Here is a 23,437-nt window from a genome sequence, read left to right on the forward strand (position 1 = left end):
CTGCAGAATTAAACCAGGCCTCTTGATTGTCTCGGTTTCAATATAGTTATCTGATTCTCTCTTCCTCCTTCACAAGCCTCTTCCCCTTCTATAACTCCAATAAACGCAAGGCTCGGTTGCCTACAGCTTTCTGCTTGCCTTGTGCATAGTTAGACAGCAAGATTGCAACTCGGCAGATACAAGAGTCTCCTTTCCTGTTGCAGTCTGGCCTGTATTCATCCTGCCTAACCTTCAGCGCTTCACAAGGGTGCCCAAGCTAGGAGCATGGACTGCTTGAGCTCTCCTAACATCAGTGGAAGGATGGGTGTTTTTAGAAGATCATTCAGATTTTAGGCGGATTAATCACCTTCTGGAGATGCCCTCTATTTCTCCACCGGCCGTGAAAGATACCTAAAGTCAGGTGAGCTGAACGACCACACAGGACACCCCAGTTTGCTCCCTCCTTTAAGAAAACCACAACGTAGCACAGAAGCGATTGGTTGCTGTAGGAGGAAAGAGTTTCTGCCTCAGCAAAAGGGTAGGAGGGGAGAAGGAGGAGTGAGTACTTCACTTCGATGCTGACAGTATTTCCCTCAGCAAAGTGGCGGGGGAAAGGCAGACAATGCAATCTGTAGGTTTTTGGTTTTTTTAGAACCGGCTCTCCTACACTCCCCCAGTCTGCCACCTGCTCGTATGTAGACCCAGCACACGAAGCACCCACTCCGGAGAATCCTGGCAACAGGACTGAAGGATATCTGCTGCTGAAGAGCAGGTGAGCCTGCCTTCCATAGGGAATTTGGACAAATTCACATTCACAAGGGAACTGCAGCAGTTCCCTTTTTAGTCAGGCCGGACTGCTTACTACTTCTTGGTATGACTGATGGTGCTAAAAATTGTGTCTGTAAACTGGAACAGAAAGCCCAACAGCAGGAAAACAAACACAAGCTCATAATTAATTGAAACCTCACAATATTCTTCAATGTTCTGGTGCCAGTCTAACAAAGCATTAAGAGTGTGAATAAGCGCAATATATACAGTGGCTCTGGGCTGGTCTGTAACACGCTTAAAATAAAACATATGCCGAAAGAGCTTGGCTGAATGAGGGCTAGAATGCTCTGTATTCCACAGCGTCCCACTGAGAATGTCAAGTGGGCAAAACAATAATATTTTGATGTGGATAGAGAAAGGAAGAGGCAGAGAGGAAAACAGAATCAACAAGAGAGAGAGAAAACACTAGCAGTTTTAGAGCAGGCAGAAATTTGAGGCTAAATTAGAGTGTGCCCTTGAGATGATCTGTCTCAATCTTTATATTTTGACACTGTTAGAAAAAGTGTAAAGCACAGCATGGTCATTTGGGAAGTTAAGGAAGCATTTTCAAGAAGAGGCTGAGTGAGTATCTGGCCTACTCTGCAAAGCTTCATCATCAACACTACCCAGTCCAGCATGGAGTGGCTGTGCAGGAACACTTGTGATCCATGCAACACACTGAACCCATAGAAATCCTCCATGTGGAACTCAGGACAGAACTTCTCCCAAGATGACCAGCATTTTCTTTCCATGTTGGCACTCTTCTTTAGCTCATTAGATCCTACATCCCAACAGAGTAAGTGATCCAGAGAAAAAGAACGGGACAGAACACCTTCCTTGCTTTCATGGGGATGCGGGGTGAATGTCATGTGTTGTTTCCTAACTACTTTCTTCTGGCTGATGCTTAGAGTGCCGCTGATGTGCTCTGGAGGAAGCTGTGTCCAGCCCTTCTTAACCAACTGAAGGATGTAAAAAAATGAGAAGAGAGACAGAGAGAGGAAGATCCTAAAGGAGTACTTTAAAGAAAAAAAAGATGTGTTTTGGCATTGCAGAGTTCTAAGTTAACTGTTTGCAAGCCATGCACAGTAAACTAGGTGTCACTTCTTTCATTCTGGGTGCTCTCTCAAGCTGCTGTCCTATCAGAAAGGACTCAAAAATTCAGCAGCAATGTAACGTGATGCTTTTCCTTCTAGGCAATATACTGCAAATTCCCAGGAAACATAAAACAAACAGAAAAACCACAAATATATGGTCTTTCTAATGGATTATACAATGTAAAAGATTACAAAATCTTTTCCTGTTTATTTTATGCTGTGCATACCTTTTGTTTTACTCAGAGCAAGCAGTGAATTAGCAAGTATTGTGATAACTCACTGGGTGTCCTGTCATTCTCTTCAAAATTACTAAACAGAATGAATCATCATACATGCCTATAACCATGCATCCTATGCTGTGATCTGCAGCTATGGTTGAGACAGGACATGGAGCTGTGCAGCTCCAAACAAGTCACAAGGTTTAGTTAAAGGGTACTGGAACTACTGGGGCTGTTACAGGGGAGCTGACTTCGTATCTCAAAATGAGAGAACAGCCTTTGGTATCTTGGGATACCCCAGTATCTTGGGATATCCACAGGGAATAGTGGATTATCTTTTAGTCTCCAACACTATTTTTTACATTTATTCCCTCTTCCTTCACTAGGAGAGAGATATTAGTTCTCACTGTTGCTCCTGCAGAACAGAGAGAGGACATGCAAAACACAGCAGCAACTTCTCTTACTTTTCTCCTTCAGCAATACTGCCAATGACTAGTGCTTTCTAAGAGCACTTTTTTTGTTGTTTGGGCTACGAAAAGCACTCATGAAATCAGAAGAACAAACAGGTCATTATCGCCAGGAGTGTTTTTCTTTACCTGGAGAGATAATTCTTTAATTTGGTGCTACCTAAGATGCTGTACAGTATTAAAACAAGCTATGACTATTATAGAACACTGGGTTCTTGTCTTTCTCTTCTTTGGGTTGAACCGTCAACTTGTGAAAAGTTGACTAATGCAAAACAAGAACTGGAGCAATTTGTGTAATAATGAAGAAAATTTTGCTCCAGCCAGCATTTCAGTTTTGCAGTGTTGCTAATAAAAGCAAACAACTTAGATTCACAAAACAGAGCTTTCCTGCTCCTTCCTATGTTGCAGCCCGATGACATGGATATCCATCTGGGACATGGGAGACTCACAGTCAGATTCCCTTCCTGTTGGAATGAGACCAGACACTGGGCCTTGGGTGTCCCTCTGAGCACCAGCTTGTCCCCAAATCATCATACACAACAGCCATTCTGCAGCCCGTGAAATATGTCAAACGGCCTCAACACAAAAGACAGGGATACTCAATAGTCGGATATCCTATGTTCCTGGAAAAGGTCACTCTCTCTTGCTCTGACTCACAAAAAGGGGTTGAACCAGGATTTGCTAACTACCCATTGCCTCCAATGTTCCACCACAGGAGAGAAGAGTACTTTCTCCAGAGATAAAAAGAATGGCATGTAAAACACCCACCTAAACCTAAGCCAAGCCTCAAAGCAACACTTCATAATGTTCAAGAGATTTCAGATTTCCAAAATGAAAACCAGCACATGGCTTGTGATACTCAAACTGCAGGGAGAAGACAAGAAGCCATTTCTCATGGGATGCCATACCAGAGGCTAATCTCAAGGCTTTCCTGAATGTAAAATTTCAATATACTGTCACTGAGAAACTCTCAAAAGAACCTGCCCACCAGCATTTTGTACTGTAGTGGTCTCATAGCCAAAATTACCAGATTTCATCTTTCAGGTCTTTTTAAAATATCGTTCATCATTATACAATATGATTCATTTTCAGGTGACCAAATTTCTGGCTGAGTCCCTAAGTTAGCTAACTGCCCTTGGAGATCTGAAACCTGTGAGTATGAACCACTAGACATGGGAGCTTCAGTCTAATTTAGATCACATGAAAGTACACTCTGTCCGTAAGAGCAAATCAGCAGAGATACACTGGCCTCATGAAACAAAAGAATAAGCAGAAAACTACGTTAATTTTAAGCACCATCTCATACAGGTGAGAAAATTCAAAAAACCTTGACAAATACTGAAAACCTTAAAGCTTTTACAGACAGAAATGCTCTCCTGTTAAAGGCAGCAGTTAACTACCATTTGTTTAGAAACTTTGAGAAGACCAGCACAATATAGCCAGCTCCTGAAAGGATTATTATCAAGAAAAGGAAGAAATGTGGGCCATTATCAATTAAAAGCTATTTCTGTGAAGTAACTTAGGGTGACCTGAGCCAGCCACTGGACAACTTTAACTCTTTATGTTAAGGGCAAGCAAACAGTGTCTAACTGAACAAAGAATTATCATGTTAAAACAGGACATGAGTTCATAAAGAGAGTAACTTTTCTTCCTATAAAATAGCTTTTTCTACATTCACTTAGACAGCTTGCTGGGGATCCTGTTCATCAACCTGCACCCTCTCAGTCTCCAGGAAGATAGTCAAGAACAGGCTACTTGTGTCTATCTAGAAAAGACATATCTAAAACATAGTAAATAATCTAAATCATGGATATGTGCTATATATATATGTGAGCATATATGCCTGTATGTAAATATATATGTAGAGGGACAGCATCTGTCCTTGATTTATAGATCTCTAAATGCATACACATGCATATATACATTTTATCTGTTTATAGTATGTATATACAAACACACATATATGTATTTACAATACATATATGTAAGTATGCATGAACAGATGCGAGTGGATGTTTATACATAGGAGTAAGAAATTAAGATGGAAATGTTCTTTCTCACTTTGACACATCACTCATTTTGAAAATTTTTCATACAGAATAAAGCAACTCCAATGAGTTATTCTGGACTTAAGCGTTTTATCAAAGAAACTAGAATCTGGACCTTAAAGTACCCTTTCCAACTGCAAAAGAAATGAACAGAAAGTAATAAAAAACCTGAAAATACTCTTCTTAAGAAACAACGAGTTACGCATATACACTAACTCTTCACCAAAATGCAGGAAGGAAGCGTACCATGCAAACTCTGAAGCCAAAATCTCGGCCCTGCAAATGTCCATCGGAATTGGCCGATTTTAGTTTTTATATTTGCCATTGAGCGTTTTATCTCAGGGTTTTCCTAGCATCATCTCCTCCTAGGTAAAATGAACCCTGCAGCTGATATTGTTGAGGCCACTGCCTGCAAACTGGTGGACGCCTGAAATGCAGAAGGAAATCAATACCCATCCCAGTGGAGCTTATAGCATCCCCGGGAAGATCCAGCTCAAGGCACACTGAAGCTCTGTCTCACTCTGACAAGGCAGTTGCACCTTGGTACTACCAACTTTTCTGAAACGAGTGTGAGGCTCTCTGTAGAGACAACTGCTGCTCTGACTTCTGCCATACGGTTGTCAGACACCCTTGCCCCCAACCCTTCCTGCTTCCATCAGCCATGCCTCTTCAATTGCAAGAAGCCCAAGGTATGCAGTGTGTACTTCAAGGTGCTTTGTTGTTTCAGGAATGAGAAAATTACACTTCATAAGGTTATGCTCCCCCGTTTTGTAGTTACTGGCCAAATTTGGCAGATTCTGACATTAGCTTCCTGCTGTTTGTCCCAGCAGGCAGAAGGGTCACATGCACACCCAAAAGCTTTTGTACAACTGCAGAAGAGGAGTTTCTCCTTACTGTTCTCCAATTTTCTCTCTCAAAAAAGCAGTACATAGAATATCTACAGTAGCTTGGCTACCCAAAAGCAGCCTGCCTGCCCTCGTGAAGCACTCTTTCTGGTCTAGCTATCTTGCTGAGAAATGAGCTATACTAGTTCTATGGCTTCCAGCTCTCGAGCTACCCTGATTTTAGCATTCCTGCATAGAAGATCTAGCTCTGGTCATTTCATTCAGCTTTTCTGGGAATTCAGTAAGTATTATGAACATTTTTGTAGGAGCTACACAATTTGCTTGGAAGCAGTTTGCTTTTTAGAGGCTATTCCAAGAAAACAATGAAACCCTTAAGAGATAAGAGTTAGATTACATTTTAATAGGGGTACCTGATAGCCTAATGTTAGTCCACAATTTCACTGTGGTCATTCCAATGCTTAAAAATCATACGCACTTTCCCCTGAATATAGCTAAGTTAACTGAAATTGCTTGAATCTACATTAAAGCAAAGCACTAGAGTCCGAAGCTTTTGATTAACAAAGGAGCACTTACCTGTAATCATAGTTAGAGCTGATAAACTTGCTAAGGCTGGGATATCAAGGTTAAGGCTCTTTAAGTTTAAGGAAAAGTCTTTAATAGAGTCGAGCCACTCCCCAAATCCACGAAGGCACTGAAGTCTATGAAGCACAAGTCCATTGCAGAATACAAACTTATCCTCAGCAGTATCAGACCTCAAATAAAAATAATTGAAAAAATTACAAATGCATCTTCTACTTTACAGCAAAAAGCATAACCAGTATTGAAGTGTCTGTCATTTAAAATCCAAGGCATATTATCCTGAGACATATGTGGGCATTCACGTTTGACAATATGCTTCTCCCTTGGGGCCAAAGTACAACAAACAAGCTTCTGTGATTGCTTACTTGGTAGAGTTATAAGCCTGAGGTTAGCTGTAGCATGTGGTGTAGACTGTCTAATTAGTTAAGATTTTGGTCCTGCCCAAAGGCATAAACAGAGAAGACATTTTACATTAAATACTGTATGTTTGAAGCGAAGGAATAGTAAGTGAGTGCATTTTGAAATACAAAACTAATAAAAACTGGAGAAAGACGAGATTCTGCAACTCTCAGCATTTACTCAGTCTCATCTGCATTTTTCATATTGTAAAAATTGATAAGGAAAACATATGCAACACTGCACCACAATAGACATAACATCATGAACTCTTTTATATGAAAATCTGTGTTTAAGAGAGATATTACAGCCAAGCTCTTCTCTCCTTTCCCTCCCCATTGCCAATATCACTGTTAAAAAACACATGCAAAGGCCATTTTCAACCTAAAGAAACAACGGCATAATTCAAATCACCAGTTTGGAATTTCCCCAGTCCCTGAAAGTGTGTTTTGGTAAACTAGTGCCAGACTGACAAACAGCATCTCACTCTGTTAAATGACTTGGTATTAAGAAAAAAAAAACAATCTGAAAAAGATTTTAAAGCTTCTTCATCCCTTTGAAAAACAGACGACAAAGATGTGCATGTGCAAAAGAAGGGAGAAGAGGAAAAAGCTTTCATACTCAAGGTGCTTTTCTATAATTTATGCTGTTGAGTATGAAGCAAACTTGCTCAAATAGTACCTGAGGATCCATTTTTATTACTACGACAGAAGAGGATGGGGGTATATAAAATAAAAAGAAGCACATCAGCAAGACCTGGGCTCTCTTTTAAAACAATTTTCTTGTTTTTTCTGCAGAGTAGAACAAATTAAACACCGTATCCTTTGTATGCAGACACGGCTGATGTTTTGTGGGGTTTTGGGTACAACTGACAACATTCAAAGACAGCGCATATTTATTCCTTAAAAATATTTAGATGGATGACTTTTTGCATCAGCTTAAGAGTAAATGAAATAAAGAGTTACCTGATGGAGAGTCTTAGTACAAACAGCTCCAAAAAAGCTGATTCTATGAGTAATGTCTGATCTTCTTTTGGGAGGTCAGTAAATCCTGGGATTTTTTCTGCCCAGCCTCTAGTTATGTCAATGGAGGCAGTCAGAAGGTTATAGAACTGTTGTACATGTTCTGCATCTGTGCCTGCAGCAGCCTGATCAGTGGAACAGTACTAAAATGAAAGCCACAGAAAGCAACGTTACATGCATTTAAGGGCATTCTGTGAAACATATGGCATTACTTGCCCAACAACATTTCCTTCTGTGGCAAAGCTGGTATTATTATCAAAGGCATAATAAGTAGCTCTACATCTATCTTCCTATCTGGCTACCTACAAGCGTTTTGCTATTCAGATGTATATTGCAAAAATATTTCCATGTATATAGAAATCCTTTAAAATTTATAAATAAAACACAATACTTATCACATTTTACAAGTACCTATATGCTATTAGTAGACAGAAACAGAAATCTGGTGGGTAGGATAATTTCCATCACACTAGAAGAGGAATACTATTTAACTTACTACAATTAAACACTTTTCCCATTGATGAATTTGTCTCTCTCTGTCCAAAATGCAGATTTCTTCCCAAACCTCTCAAACTGCATTTTTTTCTGACAGTGACAGAGACACGTAAGATAAATCATGTTTTATCTGACACATGCAGCATTGCTTCATTTGAATACAGAATTGGTTCAAAGTAAAACAGCTGCCCCATATCACCTCTTATCCTTCAAAGAGAAGCATTTAGGGTTCAGGAGAACCTATTATCCCGCTGATGCGGCCATAAGTCTTCCCGACAACCGTTTGACAGGCTCAACTTGCTCAGCTTCCTGGTGACCCTTGGACAGCTCCCTCCCCACTACCTCCTGCTTCCTCACCAGTGGATCCCTGTCACTCCTCTGACACTGCTCTCTCTCTCTCTCTCTCAGCAGAAAATACAACAGGAGCTTTGGTGGCTGAGCCTGATTCCAAGCTTGGAAAGCGCTGCTAGTTTTCTGAGCAAGAACTGAATAATTTGGGATTTATTGTAACAACATCCTCCCCATCGGACATCTGGTGGGTTATTTCTGGGAGAAACTTCATACCCACTCTCTCCCAGGGACTCAGCCAAGGAAAGGCGGGGGTCGTCTCCGTGGCTGAAAGAAGTGTGGATGCCCTCTGGAAACAACTTTCCACATGCAGTCGGGGCTCGAGTCCATCAGCCTAAAGGTCTCCCTAGCAACTCCCTAAGCCAGAGTGGAAGCAGAAAGACCCACATCTCTTTCCTGATCAGTAGCAGTGGGCTAGCAGCCTGGGAGGACTTTATTGCAGGCATGCCACTTGGGCTGCGGATATCACCCAAATTGCTAACTGCAACCCAGAAGTCACTCCTGTGCAGGAAAGAGAGAGGGAGGCAGCAAGTACAACTTCTCGGGTAGGTGACTTGTTCTCCGCTTGTCCTAGTTGGAGCTGGTTGCTGCTGGCAGGTAAGGGATGAAGGACACAGTATCAGAGTCACTGACTGGTTGGAGAACCATAGCAACCCTAGAGATCTTTGGCTGTATCTGGGGTACCGGTGCTAGCCTTGCATGACTCTGTCCAACACTAACTGCACAAGCTTCTCATAGTAAGCTCCAGTTCACATCCCTAGTCAGCTAGTGAAACACGTGCGATCACTCTTACAAAGCTCGTGCGAAGACAAATTCTGCCCCAGCTACTCTGAAGGATCCTGTGACAGTGAAGCAGGCAGAGGCCAAAATACAAAGAGGATGGGGAGCAGCGTTAGAAAAATCTGTATTATGCATCATTTACGTGTTCAGTCCTCCACCTGAATGGAGCAATTGAGGATGCTTAAGCAGCATGAACTAACTACTCCTGGCACCAGACTGCAGCAAGATGTGCCAGGGTGATTAGTGGGTAGAAAAAGATCATACACTTTTTTGGAGACCTTGCATGTTCTGGACCCTCTTAAAATGAAGCTTGGAGTAAGCCAAGACAGCGCAGGCCTTGGTTCTGGGAGATGCGCTCTGCTGCACCGGGGCTGACCTGGGACTCCTTCTTTCTACATGGCAAACATGCCTGACAGGAACTCCTGCCTCACCGTATGTACTGTTAAGGCAAGACATGTTCTTGATCCCTTGAGCAGCAAAGGGGAAGAAAAATAAAAGGAAAAGAAAAAAATACTACCCTAAGTTCATTCTAAATATAACTCGTCACAAGTCGGCATAATTATGCAAGGTATTAATTTGTTCCCAGTATTTATAAAATATTCCTTTGGCAAAAGTAAGGCAAAGTTTTAACATTTTCTAATGAAGCTGAATGCTGCATTATGTCACATAACTGTGAATGCTACAGTACAGTATATCCCATGCGGGACACTTAATTAAATCAAATGCATCTAAAAAAATCACAACCTGTATTTGTATATTGTATCCCATGACAGCAATTTTAGAAGCAAGGTAAAAAAAATTGCACGGAATTGTATGACTTTTAGCTGCTGTAATACACCACTCCTTGCTACAAAGAGCTAGCACTTACAAAGAATAACTAAAATAAAATATTATTTCCTTGTAACAGACTTATGAGTATGTAAGTAACCATAAACAGTATGTATGGTTCTGTTTAATGCACCAAAACCTGTGGTTTTCTCCAGGATTATTTCATTGAGAAGAGGTGATATTTGACCTAACTTCTGACCAAGTCAGCTAGCAAGCCTGCCCTCGGTCAGGGGGCCACAGTAAGGGAAGGGCTCTGATCTCCGTTTCTTAACCTGCCCTGTGCAAACGGGAGGCACGCCGGGAGAAACCCAGAAGACAAAATTCTGCTTTACCCTCTTACTCAGAGCTCCTCTGGGAATTAAATAAAACCCAACTGTTGCTCAAGGAGGGGGTTGCACATGTAGCAAGCAACATTGACTTGTACAGGGTATCTAAAGAGATTCGGAAAGCCCGATGTTGGGGGAGCTGGACAGCACAACCTCGCTCTACCCTTTGCCTGCTTTCACCAGACCTTCATCAACTGCTACAGCTGCAAAAGCCCAACAATAACTTCTCTGCACAAGAGGAGAAGCTATGCTTGATTTTTCAAAAGCCCTGACATTTGCTTAATTTTTTGGCTGGGGAAGGGAGTGTGGGGGGGCTTATTAGCTAAATTATTATCTCTCCCTCCAAAAAGGCAACATTTAGGTTTAAGTTGGTGGCTATTCTGCATGAAGAAGGCCGGCAAGATATAGGGTCTGTTTCTTATCTCACTTACTTAGAAGTGTAAACTCGTGGAATTGTACCAGTAAAACAGGTGTGAGACCAGACTGCGGCCCTTGGCCTTTAAGGAGTTCATAAACCAAATTCTCTTCCTAGAAATTGCTTTTTGAAACCAAATACCTCAATATACCATTGCTGTGGACTGGTAAGTTAAAACCAGTGCTGAAATGAAAAGTAGCCATGTTCTGAACAAAACCAGTTCCAATCTGTTTTGGTTTAAAATTCGTAGCTTATGTAATTTATTTTGGGTTTTGTTCTTTGGAGGCTTTTTTTGTGGGGTTTTTTTTTTGGGGAGGGAGGGAAAGGGTACACGTTCGCCTCTGAAAATCTCATCAGTATTTTTAAGATGGTCAAGACATTACAGCTTGTAAACATGAAGACCATGCTAAACATTAAGGTCGTGTCTGCAGAAGCGTTAGGACTGACTCCAAAGCCAAGTTTCCAGATCTACCCATTTGTGGTGCTTGGCAGGGTCACAGCCCAGCCGAACGTGCCGTAAGTTATCTTTACAGGTGCAGGGTTATTCTTCAAAGGGATTTTTTACCATTGCAATGTGTTTACGGCATATTTAATTCAGGTAATCTTAGTTTTTGTTTCTGATCTCCCTTAACTTTTCAGAATAAGTATAAGGTTTAGGAAAAACATAAAAATCTGTTAATTTCTTTTAGCATATTTCTATCTTTTCAGTACTGCTGGGCATAACAGACTATTTTATTTTTTATTATAAAGAAAAACTTAGATATCATACTTAATCTCTTAGCTATCAAGACTAAATTAATTTACTGTCAATCACATGCTTCCTGTAACGTCCAACAGAATTGTTGAACAATTAGATCTATGGGCTGTTTTCATTAAAAGAAAAATAATTACTGCAGAACAAAGAAAAAAAGTCACATAAAAAATACACAGTTTTCGTTCAGTTTTTTGTAAATGCAAAAGAACTTTATATCTATAAATCAAGAATCACATAAGGTTAGATACTGCTTTCATGGCCTGGGCTATTATATGCCCGCAATTCTGTGGAACCCAGCTGATTTCTGTCAAAGTGCACAGCTCGTCATGCACCTTGGTATTTGCAGAATGACCCCCTGAGATATTCTGGGCAAGTTAAAATACGTGTAAATATGGCTAATGCATTGTACCCCTAAAAGGCTGTCAGATATTGAACAGCTAGATTGTTAATAATAATTTGGAAAATTATATGATTGTATACTCACAGATTAGCTTGAAGAAAAGCATGCTTAGAATTGCTAAATGATATATGTAAGTATAGTCTAAAATAGACTGATGTCATTTTTACATAATTACAATCAAATATGTTTTAGTATTAAATATTACTTAGCAACAAGTGATAAATGACCAATGTAGATGTTGTCTGAGTACTGTATTTTTTACAGTCTCAGATTTAATCATATTTCATTAAGGGGAAGGAATTTGATCTTGTTTTTCTTTAGCTGTATTTTTGTCTTCTCCTTTATCAACCTGCCTAAAAATGCATTTGACAAGCCATTTCAATACTGTATTTTAATAACAACAGAACAGTTTTTTAAGCTTTCAAAATATTCCAAGAATATTTAAATGGTGAATATGATACATTAAAGCACAAGGTTACCAAATATATAATCTCTGGTAAAGCTCTACTGAGATAATATTTTAGAATTTTTATTTTAAAAGGTTTGTTTTACAAATGTGAATTTTACTGAAGAAATATTCATGCTGGAGTATCCAAAGCCAAATAATGGCAAAATTCCTATTGATTTCAGTAGAAATGGCCCTGTCCATCCAGTGGTACTTTGCACAACCCTTCTATCTGAATATTAGGGAAGTGCTATTAGATTTTAGCTTTCAAATCTGGAAATTAAGATACTAGATATATAAGTACTGCTCTGGAGTTTGGTAGGTTAATCGATCAAATTGTAATTGCTAGCGTGTCGGCACAGCCTTTTGCAAGAAGAATGCTCTATTTATCCACGCATTTTTGCTTTCACTCACTCATGGAATATCCTGTAGATAAGTTTGTGACTGAGATCCTCACAATGAACAGTTACTAATTTCTACTGCACCTCCTTTCCCCACATTGTCCACCTACCATGAAAAGACATGGCTGGCTGGACAAATTTCTACCCTCATCCAAACTTCACATTTAATTTCATTTCAGCAAACTGGCTGGCAAGTAGAAACACAGTTCACTAATCATTTCTACATGGAAAACAAATAGGCAAAGAAAAGTGAGACATACTCTTGAATAGTCGAGTTCCCTGGGTGTGGAGTCGGTTAAAGCTCGTACGAGGGCATTCATCACGCTGATGGGAGGAGAGGGCGGGGAGGGCTGAGAGGGTTCTTGCTGTAAGGGGCTCTTTGGTTTGGAAGGCAGCCGACCTCTTCTCCCTTTCAGGCTGTCAGTACGGACAACTAGATTAAAAAAAAAAAAAAAAAGAAAAGGCAATCAGTTGTGAGGATACCAGCAAAGGACGGATCAGAATGAACACCTGCTTTTCTTATGATGGCCAGCCCGGCAAAAATAAGAGCATTCTCCAGTTTCAGCACAAGCTCTTGATGCCTTTGATCGCAAAGGAACACAAGTGATCCCAAAATTGTGTCAGACCTATGACTGCAAGCAGCAATGTAGCCGCTTACTTAAAGCCCTGCCGCGTTCCCAGTGTTCGTGCTTTGTTTGCAGCCCATCTATGCACCTGTGTGTGTGTGTGCCCATGCACACACAGAGATGCTCTACTGCCAAAAGAAAACTGAATGTGAAACACACATTCTCATGTCCCTACTACTACTGCTGCACCTTTTAAATGGCAGAGTCGTTCATTCAAAGTGTTTTCAGCTTTCTGGAAGCATTTGAAAAATATGGTCACGCTATCTATATAGGTTATATTATCCATGTTAGTATTTGCAATGGGATGGCTCACACGGCATTACTCACATACTTAAATATTTGCAGAATTGGGACTAATGAGTTGATCCTGTTTCCATTTAAATTAATTGCAAATTTACAATCAGCTTATGGGAATGAGACAAGATCCTTTGTCAAAATGCAGACAAACCAGTGCAGCCCCCAGTGAGATAACAGGGGGAAGCCAACAGCGCTATCGAGCAACGTTCAAAGTTAATAAAGGAGACATTTTGGCCAGTGTCAAATTATCCTCTCGTGACCTTGCTGTTCTTGAACTCTGGGGTCTAAAGTCTAAATATGATAATATGGGTGAAAAGAAGACAATCAATACATTATTATACAAATGCACATACCTTGGGGTCAGTTATTAATCCCATCATTGTAAAATTCATTGCAAAGACGTCCATGCCCACATGCACACACACAGACAGATTCATTAAACGTAATATTTCAGTGTCTGGGATAATAATAGCAGAAGTCCTTACCTTCTTTAACCATGCCGACACTGAGACACTTCTGAAACCGGCAGTATTGGCATCTGTTACGACGTCTCTTGTCCACTGGACAGTTTTTATTAGCCAGACAAACATATTTTGCATTTTTCTGAACTGTTCTCTGTGAAAATGCAACAGAAAAATAGTAAACTGATCGTTTCTTGAACAACTTAGAACCTGACAAAATGCGTTTTAATTACAACATGAAAAGCGACAGTGCAATTCATATAATTAGATAAAATTAATTTCCTAACACACTAGCCTCCAGGAAAAACAATTTTATTAGTGTTAGCTGCTGACAATGAAAATCATCTAGGATTGTTCTGAAGCAAGTCTCTGGAGACAGGCAACTTTGAATGATAAAATCATATCTGAAATTACCAGGTCATCGCATCTACCTTTGGGGATTAGATTATCTCCGCTTTTAATATCCCTTTGGGAACAATTTTCTACTTGGTTCATTCCCTTGATTATTGCTGACCTTATTAAAATAAAATCAAAATGATCTGCGATGTACTTCTCTTGCTATCACTATTGTTAGTCAAATACCACAATAACTGGTTTGGTTAGTCATTAAAATCATCAGGGAGAAAAAGAAAAATACCAGAAACCCCTACAAAATACGTTTAGTTAAATAGCCTGGGAAAGCTAACCTGACCTGGGAAAAAAAAATAAACAGAATTATACTGTAGTTGTATACATTTAATTAACTCTAAAGCAATCTTTGAAACTATACAATGAATTTAAAATTTGTAAAAACCTGGTAAGCCTTGCCAGAATGTTACAAATATTGATGCGAAAATGTATTATATGTTTCCATACTTAAAATCAAAGACACACCAATAAATAACTCAGCATAAAAAAAAAAAAAAGACATGAATAGGAAAGACATCAGAACAGGAACAAATTTATCAGCTCAATGTTCATTATTAAATCTTTCATTGCAATTAAATTAATGGGAAAATGTTATTTCATAATTTGTATTCCTTTTCAAATAGCAGCCTCAACGTACTAAATATAAGAAAGATGGAAAATATTGTTCATTGTGCTTTAGAGCTGAAAACTGTTTAATTTTGCAGAATAAGTTCTAGGTACTGCTCCCAGTCCAGGGTATGCTACTGATTTCCACAGGGGCAGGATCGGGCCCATCGGAGCTGCTATTTCCAGGTTATTTGTGTCTCCCTTTCTAACTGTATTTAAATAACACACGAATTTTACAGGAGAGATGTATTTTACCACGTTGTTAAAGGATTATTATTAAGCAACGTTAGCAGCTCTGTGTGCAATAAATGCCGTAAGCCCTCCCCCTCGATTATTTTTGGACTATTTTTGTTCCCATCATATCTTTTACCAGAACAGGGGCACGACTGCTATCTGTGCAGGAAGGAATACACCAAATCAACCCCAAACCTGTCAGATCTTAAACCTGCTGCCCAGAACCATCCCCTGAAAGTCTGTCCCCAGTTCTTCACTTGCACAAGCTAATTCTGAAAATACTACTAGAATCTGAACTCGGGCAGTTCAAAGGAAATTACAAAGCGCCTGACTCAAAGAGCAAAAAGAGGGTATTGACATCTTAAAAACACAAGCACCGAGTTTCCGCTGAGAAACTGTGAGTTATTGGTGCTGCTGCTCAGCTGCAAATCCTTCCCCGTTATAGAGCGGGACCCCGGTGCAGTGCTTAGGCACAGCTTTCCGCTGGTGAGGACTCACCGGGCTCCTGAACGGAAGAGTAACCACAAGGCAGCGACCAACTAAAACTAGGAGCACTTGGGTTTGTCCCATGCGTGAAATTGGTTTCCTCCGGGCGCCAACCCTACAGCCCTCCTCCTCACCCCAGCCACCCCGGGACAACACACGGCGCAGCGGCAACCGGCTGAAATACCAAGTGGTATTTACGATTCCTGGATTTCTTTCCTCACGTAAAAATGAGGTGTAATTGGAACGAGTGACTGAGCAAAACCCAGGCTGGACACTCTCCAGGTGAGTTTGGCTACGGAACAAACGGCAGTTTATAGCTCAGAGAGGGGTGACCCGTGCTCTGCTGAGGGATGCCAGCACACCGGGGACGTGGTTTGCCCAGCTCACCGCTACGGCCCTTTCTGGGCTGAGACTGCCTGACCCTTTTACCCGATGGAGGGCCTGCCTTGGCATCCTTCAAAAACTTCGGGTGGGCATCCATCACGCCCTGCTGCAGGAGGCTCTGAGCTCTAAAACACAAGGCCCCCGAGCCCCCGGGGGAGGAGCAGGACAGTACTGGGGCAGGCAGGGGGAGGGAGGGGAGGCTGGGGGAAGCAGGGAGGGGAGCAAACCGCAGAACTCTCACCTTGAAAAAGCCCTTGCAGCCCTCGCACGTCCGTACTCCATAGTGCTGGCAGGCGGCATTATCCCCGCAGACAGCACAGGTGCCTTCACCGGACGAAGAGCTCCTGCTAGGTGGGGACGGGAGGCCGCTGCCACCGCCGCCGCTGCTCTCACCCATCAGGCTGGAGGTGGCTGCGTTGAGGCCGAGCGGTGAGAAGGCTAAGGCGGCTGGTCTTTTGGCCAGGTGAAGCCCGTAGGCATGGCTCTCCATGGGCGTCTGGCTGGCGGAGGGTCTGTCGGAGGCCAGGGGCAGGCTCAGGGAGGCAGGGTCGTAGCACATGTGGGGAGCCGGAGATGGCGTGTGAGGGGGGGAGTGCTTGAAGTGGAAGAGGGGGAAGCGGGGAGGCACGGTCTTCATGGGGGCAGTGTCCATCAGGTGGCCGGGCGGCAGGCAGGTCTGGGTGGGCTGCAGCGGGGGCTCATCCCACAGGGTCTGGTGAGAGGGGAAGCCAGGCGTGGTGGGGGTGGAGGGCGGAGATTGCTTGAAGTACATGGAAGTGCTGGGCATCCCCTCGTCGGTGGAGGGTGGCAGTGAGGGCTGGTACGGGGAGAGCCGAGTGTCTTCCATCTTGACAAGGGGCCTCTGGCTGGAGGAGGCAGATTGCATTTGGTAGAGGCAGGAAGGCTTGAGCTCGTAGCTGCCGGAGTAACCCTCCATAAAGGTGCTGAAGCTGGGAAGGGAGGTGGTGGCAGTGGCGGTGATTTCGGTACTGCTCAGGTCCATGGTCAGCTTGGCATAGTCAGGGTTCATGATCTCTGAGCTGTACTCCGAGCCATACGCGTAGGTCTGAGCTGCATAATTTGAACCGGGCGGTGAAGGGCTATACTGCGCTTGCACACAGGGCATATCTGCAAGGGCAAAGGGGGACGTTAACAACCGGCCCGGCACGCCGAGGCTGCGGCCTGGGCCCCAGCGAACTTCTTTCCTAAAAGCTTTCCCACATTTCACGGAGCTCAGTGAAGACATTCGACTCCCGCTTTTGCTTGGATGGGGGGGCTATAAATTAGCCTCCATTCTGTGCCTTTCTACGAGAAATAGGCATGGGGAATCGACTAAGCGTTTAGGTATTAGGGAGCCTGCTCTCATCAAGTCACCGGAGCGACTCAGATTTATACTGGTGTCAGCGAGAGGAGAAGCCGTCTCAAGCTGCCCTACATCTGCTGCTTAATATACACAGGTGTCAATGAGAATTAGATAAGCAGAATGAAAACAGTTGATGGCTCTAAATCTATCTTTGTATGCATGCAACCGTGCCATAAAATTTTCATGAAGGGTAAACGAGATTATCAAACGCGTAATATTAAAAATGGTATTTATTTCAAAAGAAACAGCCTCTGCCGCGCATGTCAGAGGAACGACTCATATCACAGTGTTGGCTACCTCAGACTTGCAAACACCAATTTTGCTTACTCCACTCTGGGCCTTTGAAGCTAATTTCTGGTCAGCTAATAATTTCAGGTTGCTGTCTAACTAGTAGTTTTCAGGCTTATCTGCAGTAGAACATTCTCCTAAAAAAAGTGGGTGGTACAACATATCCCTAAATTTGCAACCACCTAAGAGACAAAGTACGTGGCATTTCTGATTCTGTTTTCATAGGAAAGCAAGGTTGAGGTTGCTCATATAATGGTTTTTATCTATTCATCACAAAAATTAATGTGGCTCACTGATAGCTGGGATGGTCAAAGTAACACAGTGCCTGGCTCTAAAGATTTTTTTTTCCTTTTACATTTCCCACTCGTCTGCTATTTCCTCTGTTGCTCCCAGGAAGTAATGGACCCGATTCTGCAATCCATTTGAGGTTTGCCTTACTAAGTACTGTGATATTCTAGTCCAATATTTGCTACCCAAACCAAAAGCGCATGTTGTATTTCAGTTCCACAGCAGAGGAATAAAATGCATCAAGGAGTATACATTCTCTCATAAAAAGAAAAGAAAACATGGAGAAAAATGTGTATCAAACTTAAGTGCAGTTCATCTCTTCTTAATCATGGCAATTTAATTTCCAAAAGCACTTGAGAAACAATTCATACTAAAAAAAAAAAAGCTGCTTTGGAAATAATAGGGTTTTCCTAAGTGTTCTAAAACTCCCTTCATTTACAATTTTAAAATATTCACTTGAGCCTGGCATGCAGGAATCCAAATAATTTGTGTTAAATCAACTTTTAATTCTTTCCTGCCTGCTTTGCAGATAAACATATTTGAACTGAGCACCAGATTTCAATTATCCTACCATCACCAACCATTCAGATCTTTCTTCTGCTCGAGAAAACATTAAAAACTAATAAAAAAAACAGTGCTGTTTTCTGAAATTAAGACCTTCCTGCTTGTAAATCCAAGTACTTAAGGAAAAAAGCAGGGCAGCCCTTTTGTAAGCCCTGCCTCCCAATGCTATTCATGTATTTTTCTGTCGTTCTCTTTTTCCCTATCAATTTCTGTCCATGCCATTCCATGGACATGCATTTCATGGTAAGTCCTCTTACTATCATTTGTTAGTTTAAGGACTGTCTGTTAAGATGTAGTGATCAGTGCTGAATCAAACAAAAGGGGAAATAAATTCCTTCCGTGCACCTCTGCTGAGAACTGACTGAGGAAGATAAGTGAGCGGATAGCAAATGTCACGAGCAGAAGTGTTGATACACAGCCCTACAAAAGAAAAAAGCTTTTTTTTTTTTTTGCTAGCTCAGAAAATGAGCAGGAGCTGAGGGAAACAGATCACGATGACTTTATTTTTTTTTCCTGCATTTTTCTGAGCATAATGGGGTTATGTCACTGAATTCTGTGCAAAGTGGAGTGAGAAAACACATGTCTAAAATAAGTCCGACCTGAGGACAGAAAAAGTATCCCTAACCTAAAGGTCTGATCCGCTCTGCGGGACTCCTCCTACCTTGCCCTTTGCCAGCGCACTCGACTGACTAATTCTAACCCTTACTTTTCCACTTAGGGCACCAATGTTAATTACCCTGCAGAGTAAATAACCTGGGGTTTTTTTCTTCTTTACCCAACAATATTAAAAAAAAAAAACCAAACAAACCAAAAACCCCACAGGAGGCGCACTGAAGAGCAACCTGTCATCAAAGCCCAAATGAATGGGTCAAAAATTCAGAGCTATTAGATGATTATTCTGCTACCTCTGCGAGAGCTTGTCAGGAGGGATGCCCAGTTTAAGGCCAAGCAAGCTGGGTTCCTCGCAGGGACCCTCACACCCCCACTCATTTCCCCCCCGCTAAAAGCGGCCACATTTTTGCCTGGGGGCTCGCAACCCCCATGTGCCCGGCTAGGGTACCGCTAAAAGCCTCCGTGAAAGGGTGGCCGTTGCCCAAATCCTTTTGGGATTTAAATACCCCGCCGCCCCGCTACGGGCCGTCGGGGAGCGACCCAGAGAGGGATGTGGGAAGGGCAGGGGCGGTGGCAGGAGCTCTTGCCCTCCCCTCCTCATCCTTCCTCTTCCTCCTCCTCCTCCCCGCCACCGGCCCGGCCTTACCTGGCGGGTATCTTGCGCGCTGAATGGTGGGGCTGGAGGTGCGGGCGGAGGCGGCGGCGGGCGGCGGCGGGGTGGGTGCCGGCTGGGACCTCTCTGCGGAGGCGGGTGCGGGGCCTGGCCTCGGCGGAGGGCGCTCTTCCGACCCGGGCTCTGTCCGCCGTGGAGGGGGGAGAAAGCAGCGTTAGGGCGGGGGAGCGGCGGAGCGACCCCCCCCCACACCCTTTCCCCAAACACCTCCCCCCAAATGCGGAGCGCCTCGGTGGGGGAGGGGGGGGGGAGCCGGAGAGGCGACCCTCCCCCCTCCCGCCGCAACCCCCCACGCTCGCAGGGCAGCCCCCCGCCTCGCCCCCGCGGGTTGGGGAGGGGGACAGCCGGGCGGGGGGCGCATTTCTGCCGGCTCCCGCTGCCTGGTGGCACAAAAAGCAGGGGACAAGGGAGCCGCCGGTTTGTTCCTCGAGAAAGAAGCCTGGGGTGGGGGGATCGGGGGGCTGACTACAACGAGCGGGGAAGCATCCCGGCGCGCCCAACTTCCCCGCGGGAATTAACTTTCTTTTTGAGCGGGTGGTGGGGGACAGCAGCAGGCTGGAAGTTTCTGTGGAAGGTACCGGCCAGACTGGAGGGGTTTCCCTACCAGCCCGGCTACCCGACCTGCGGCGCCTCCGGGCCCCGCTCCCCGGGCCGGGGGCTCGGCTGCAGCACGGGGGGATGCCCGCGAGCCGCTCCTCGGCGGCTCCTTCTCCCGCTCCTTTTTTTTTTTTTTCCTTTCTTTTTTGCCTTCTCCGCGCCCCTCGCCTTTGACCTCCCCCCGGCTCCCGGTTTGTTAGGTGACTGTCAGCTCGTCCCTTTCTCCCCCCCCCCACCCCCCCGGTTTTCTTCCCTCCCGAGCTCCTGCGAGGCGGCTTCCCGCTCGGCTCGGAGCGCCCCGGGACTCCTCTCTCCCGCTCCCCCCCGCACCGTTCCCCGAGAGCTACCGGTAACCTAAGAGACACTGGCTGCGCTCTGAACCACGCAGCACCCCTCCGGACCGCAGCCGCCCCAGCCAGGAGCGCAGAGCCGTAAGGGCTGTAAATTAGGAGGAAATAACTCCCCTCGTCAAAGCTCTTTTCTTCCTCCCCCCTCTTTATACACTTTACATTATTTCAGCCCCGAGTGACAGCCCTCCCCGCCCTGTAATACGAGGAGGGAACCGTGAAATACTCCCATTGTGATTGTGACTTCTTCAGGCGAGTTTCGAAACCTTTCATTTACCCGGGAGGGACCGCGGAGGGGGAAGCTCCATTGAATTAAAAAGTTTCGAGCTCGATTTCCACCGCCGGTTAGTTCGCGAGGTTTGGTTTTTGTTATTTTATTTCTTTTTTTTTTTCAGGGGGGTGGGAGGGTCACCCCGAGCCGCACGGTCACTCCAGCAAATATCCACGGGATTCACCTCCTAAGAAACCGTCTGGTCTGTTTTAGTCCATTGTTGTTTTGGTTTGGGTTTGGTGGTTTTTTTTTTGTTTTTTGGTTTGGGTTTTGTTTTTATTTTTTTTTTTTCAAACTGGGGCTCGACTCCAGCATACAACGGTCTCCACGGAGGAGAGAAAAATAGGGCGAAGAATGTAATCGAGTGAAGCGGCTTGGATAAAAGTTAGCGATTCATTCCTAAACTTCCCCCACCGGAGGAAAAAAAAAAAAATCCGATCCCGACACACCAATCCCCCTGCAGAAAACAGCGTTTTCCGCCCTTTCCCTGGGAAATATCCTCGCACGGAATCCACCGACTCCCAAAATCGCAAGTTAAACAACCCCGTTATTAGGCGGCTTAGCCGCCCGAAGGTGAGCCGCCTCTCCGCCCGCGACACGCTATCGCGATAACGCCGTCCCGACAGCCGTCCCCCGGCATCCTATCACAACCCAGCGCCCGCGCTTTCTCGCCCTTTTCCAGGACCGAAACTTCTGTCGCGGCTGTCGAGGAGGCAGAAGCGGGAGGCGCGGCGGGGACCGGGGCACCGCAGAGACCCCCCCGCCCACCTCCACACTCTCCCGGTCCTCCGTTACCATTTTTGACCTCCGGAGGGAAAAGAGCACCTTTCCGAGGAGCAGGCGTGCCGAGCAAAGATCCTGTCTCATTTCAATACGGCATGTCACATTCCGGCAATATTGCCTCTCGGGGCGAGCGCTCTCCCGAAATGGGATTTGATCCCCACCTGCCCCGCCGTCCCTACCAGGCAGCTCGAACTTCTGCAAACAAAACCGCCGCCTATTTCCCAAGCACAGTTAAAGGAAGGAGACAAATTGCTGCCATTCATCACCGGCGCTGTAAACTCCCCACCGCCGCTGGCAGCATCATTTCCATGACAACATCACCAAGAAGCAGAAATACCTTAGTACCACCGGCTCCTGCTCCTCTCGACCCCCTCTATCACCCCCCTCCCCGCGTTTTGCGAGGGGCAGCGGTGCCCCCCGGGTTCGCTGAAGCCAGCGGGGGAGCTCGGAAGCCGAACGGCAAATGAGCATCCACGGGGAGGAGAAAGGGAGGGAGCGAGGAAGCGGCGGGGAAAGGAGAAGGAAAAGTTTGAGGGAGAGCCCGGCACGGCTGCGCCTCTGCCCAGCCGCCGGCATCTCCCGAGCATCTGCCCCGGCGCCGCAACTTCCAGGGAGTTGTGGGGAGGAGAGTGGGGTACACAGGTACACACACGCAACGCACACGCGCGTCGTCCCGCTTCTGCTCATTCGTATACGTACTCGGTTGCTGTGGAGGTTCCGTCTTTACATCTAGTTTGTAGGTGCCCGCTTCCTTAAAGGCGCATGTAGGCGCTGTCCAGCGGCAGGACCCGAGACGCAAAACTCCGCAGGTTCCCGGCGGCTGCAGGTCCGGAGGGTGCGTTATCCCGAGGCATGGAAAAGGATTGCAAAAGCCCGAGGAGCCAGGAGCCCGTCCCCGGGCACAGGGAAGAGGGAGGGAGGGAGCGGGCGGGCGGGCGAAAGGGATGCCGAGCCGCCGCTACCGCTGCCGCCGCGCTGCGCCTCGGTGCGTGCGTGCGGCGGGAGCCGGGCCGGGACCCGCGGCCGCGTCCCCGGTTGCGAGGAGTGCCGCGGGGTGCGCGTGTGCCTGTGCGGAGAGAGGGGACGGAGGCGCCTCTCTGCGCTGCTCTCCCTCTCCCTCTCTCTGAACGTCATTTATGTGAGAGGAGCCCTAGCGGCCTCTCCATAGAGCGGCTGGAATGCGAAACGTCAATAGTGACGCCATGGGAGCCTGACGCTACTGACCCCCCCCACACCTCCCCCCCCCTCCTCTCCGCCCCAGTGTGTGCGCCGCGAGCCCGCCGCACCGCACCGCGCCGCACAGCACCGCGCTGTGCGGCGCCGAACTGAGCCGCGCAGAGCCGCGCAGCGCCGAGCCGAGCCGCGCAGCGCCGAGCCGAGCCGCGCAGAGCCGCGCAGCCGCCGGCAGCGGGACGGGGTGGCCGGCCGGCCGCCGCAGGCTGGGGAGCCGCTCCCGAGATAGATTAAAATTATTATTATTATTATTATTATTATTATTATTA

General features: G+C 45.2%; 1 protein-coding gene across 2 annotated transcripts in view; it reads right to left on the reverse strand.

Annotated features, from left to right (window-relative positions):
- The window catches only part of NR4A3 (nuclear receptor subfamily 4 group A member 3), a 29,699-nt gene extending 6,676 nt beyond the window's left edge, over positions 1-23,023 (reverse strand). The window contains exons 1-7 of one of the 2 annotated variants that reach the window (XM_086740517.1): positions 22,635-23,023; positions 19,911-20,060; positions 16,391-17,277; positions 14,056-14,185; positions 12,908-13,080; positions 7,399-7,598; positions 6,032-6,210 (exon numbers count right to left, since the gene is read on the reverse strand). In XM_086740517.1, the coding sequence (XP_086596643.1) occupies positions 6,032-6,210; positions 7,399-7,598; positions 12,908-13,080; positions 14,056-14,185; positions 16,391-17,275 (1,567 nt within the window). In that variant the 5' untranslated portion in view covers positions 17,276-17,277; positions 19,911-20,060; positions 22,635-23,023. The remainder of the gene's footprint in view (positions 1-6,031; positions 6,211-7,398; positions 7,599-12,907; positions 13,081-14,055; positions 14,186-16,390; positions 17,278-19,910; positions 20,061-22,634) is intronic. The other variant, XM_086740518.1, reaches the window with a different exon arrangement.
- Between the last annotated feature and the right edge of the window lie 414 nt (positions 23,024-23,437).

The sequence above is a fragment of the Chlamydotis macqueenii genome, chromosome 2 (assembly GCF_036417535.1).
Source record: "Chlamydotis macqueenii isolate bChlMac1 chromosome 2, bChlMac1.mat, whole genome shotgun sequence".
Lineage (NCBI taxonomy): Eukaryota > Metazoa > Chordata > Aves > Otidiformes > Otididae > Chlamydotis > Chlamydotis macqueenii.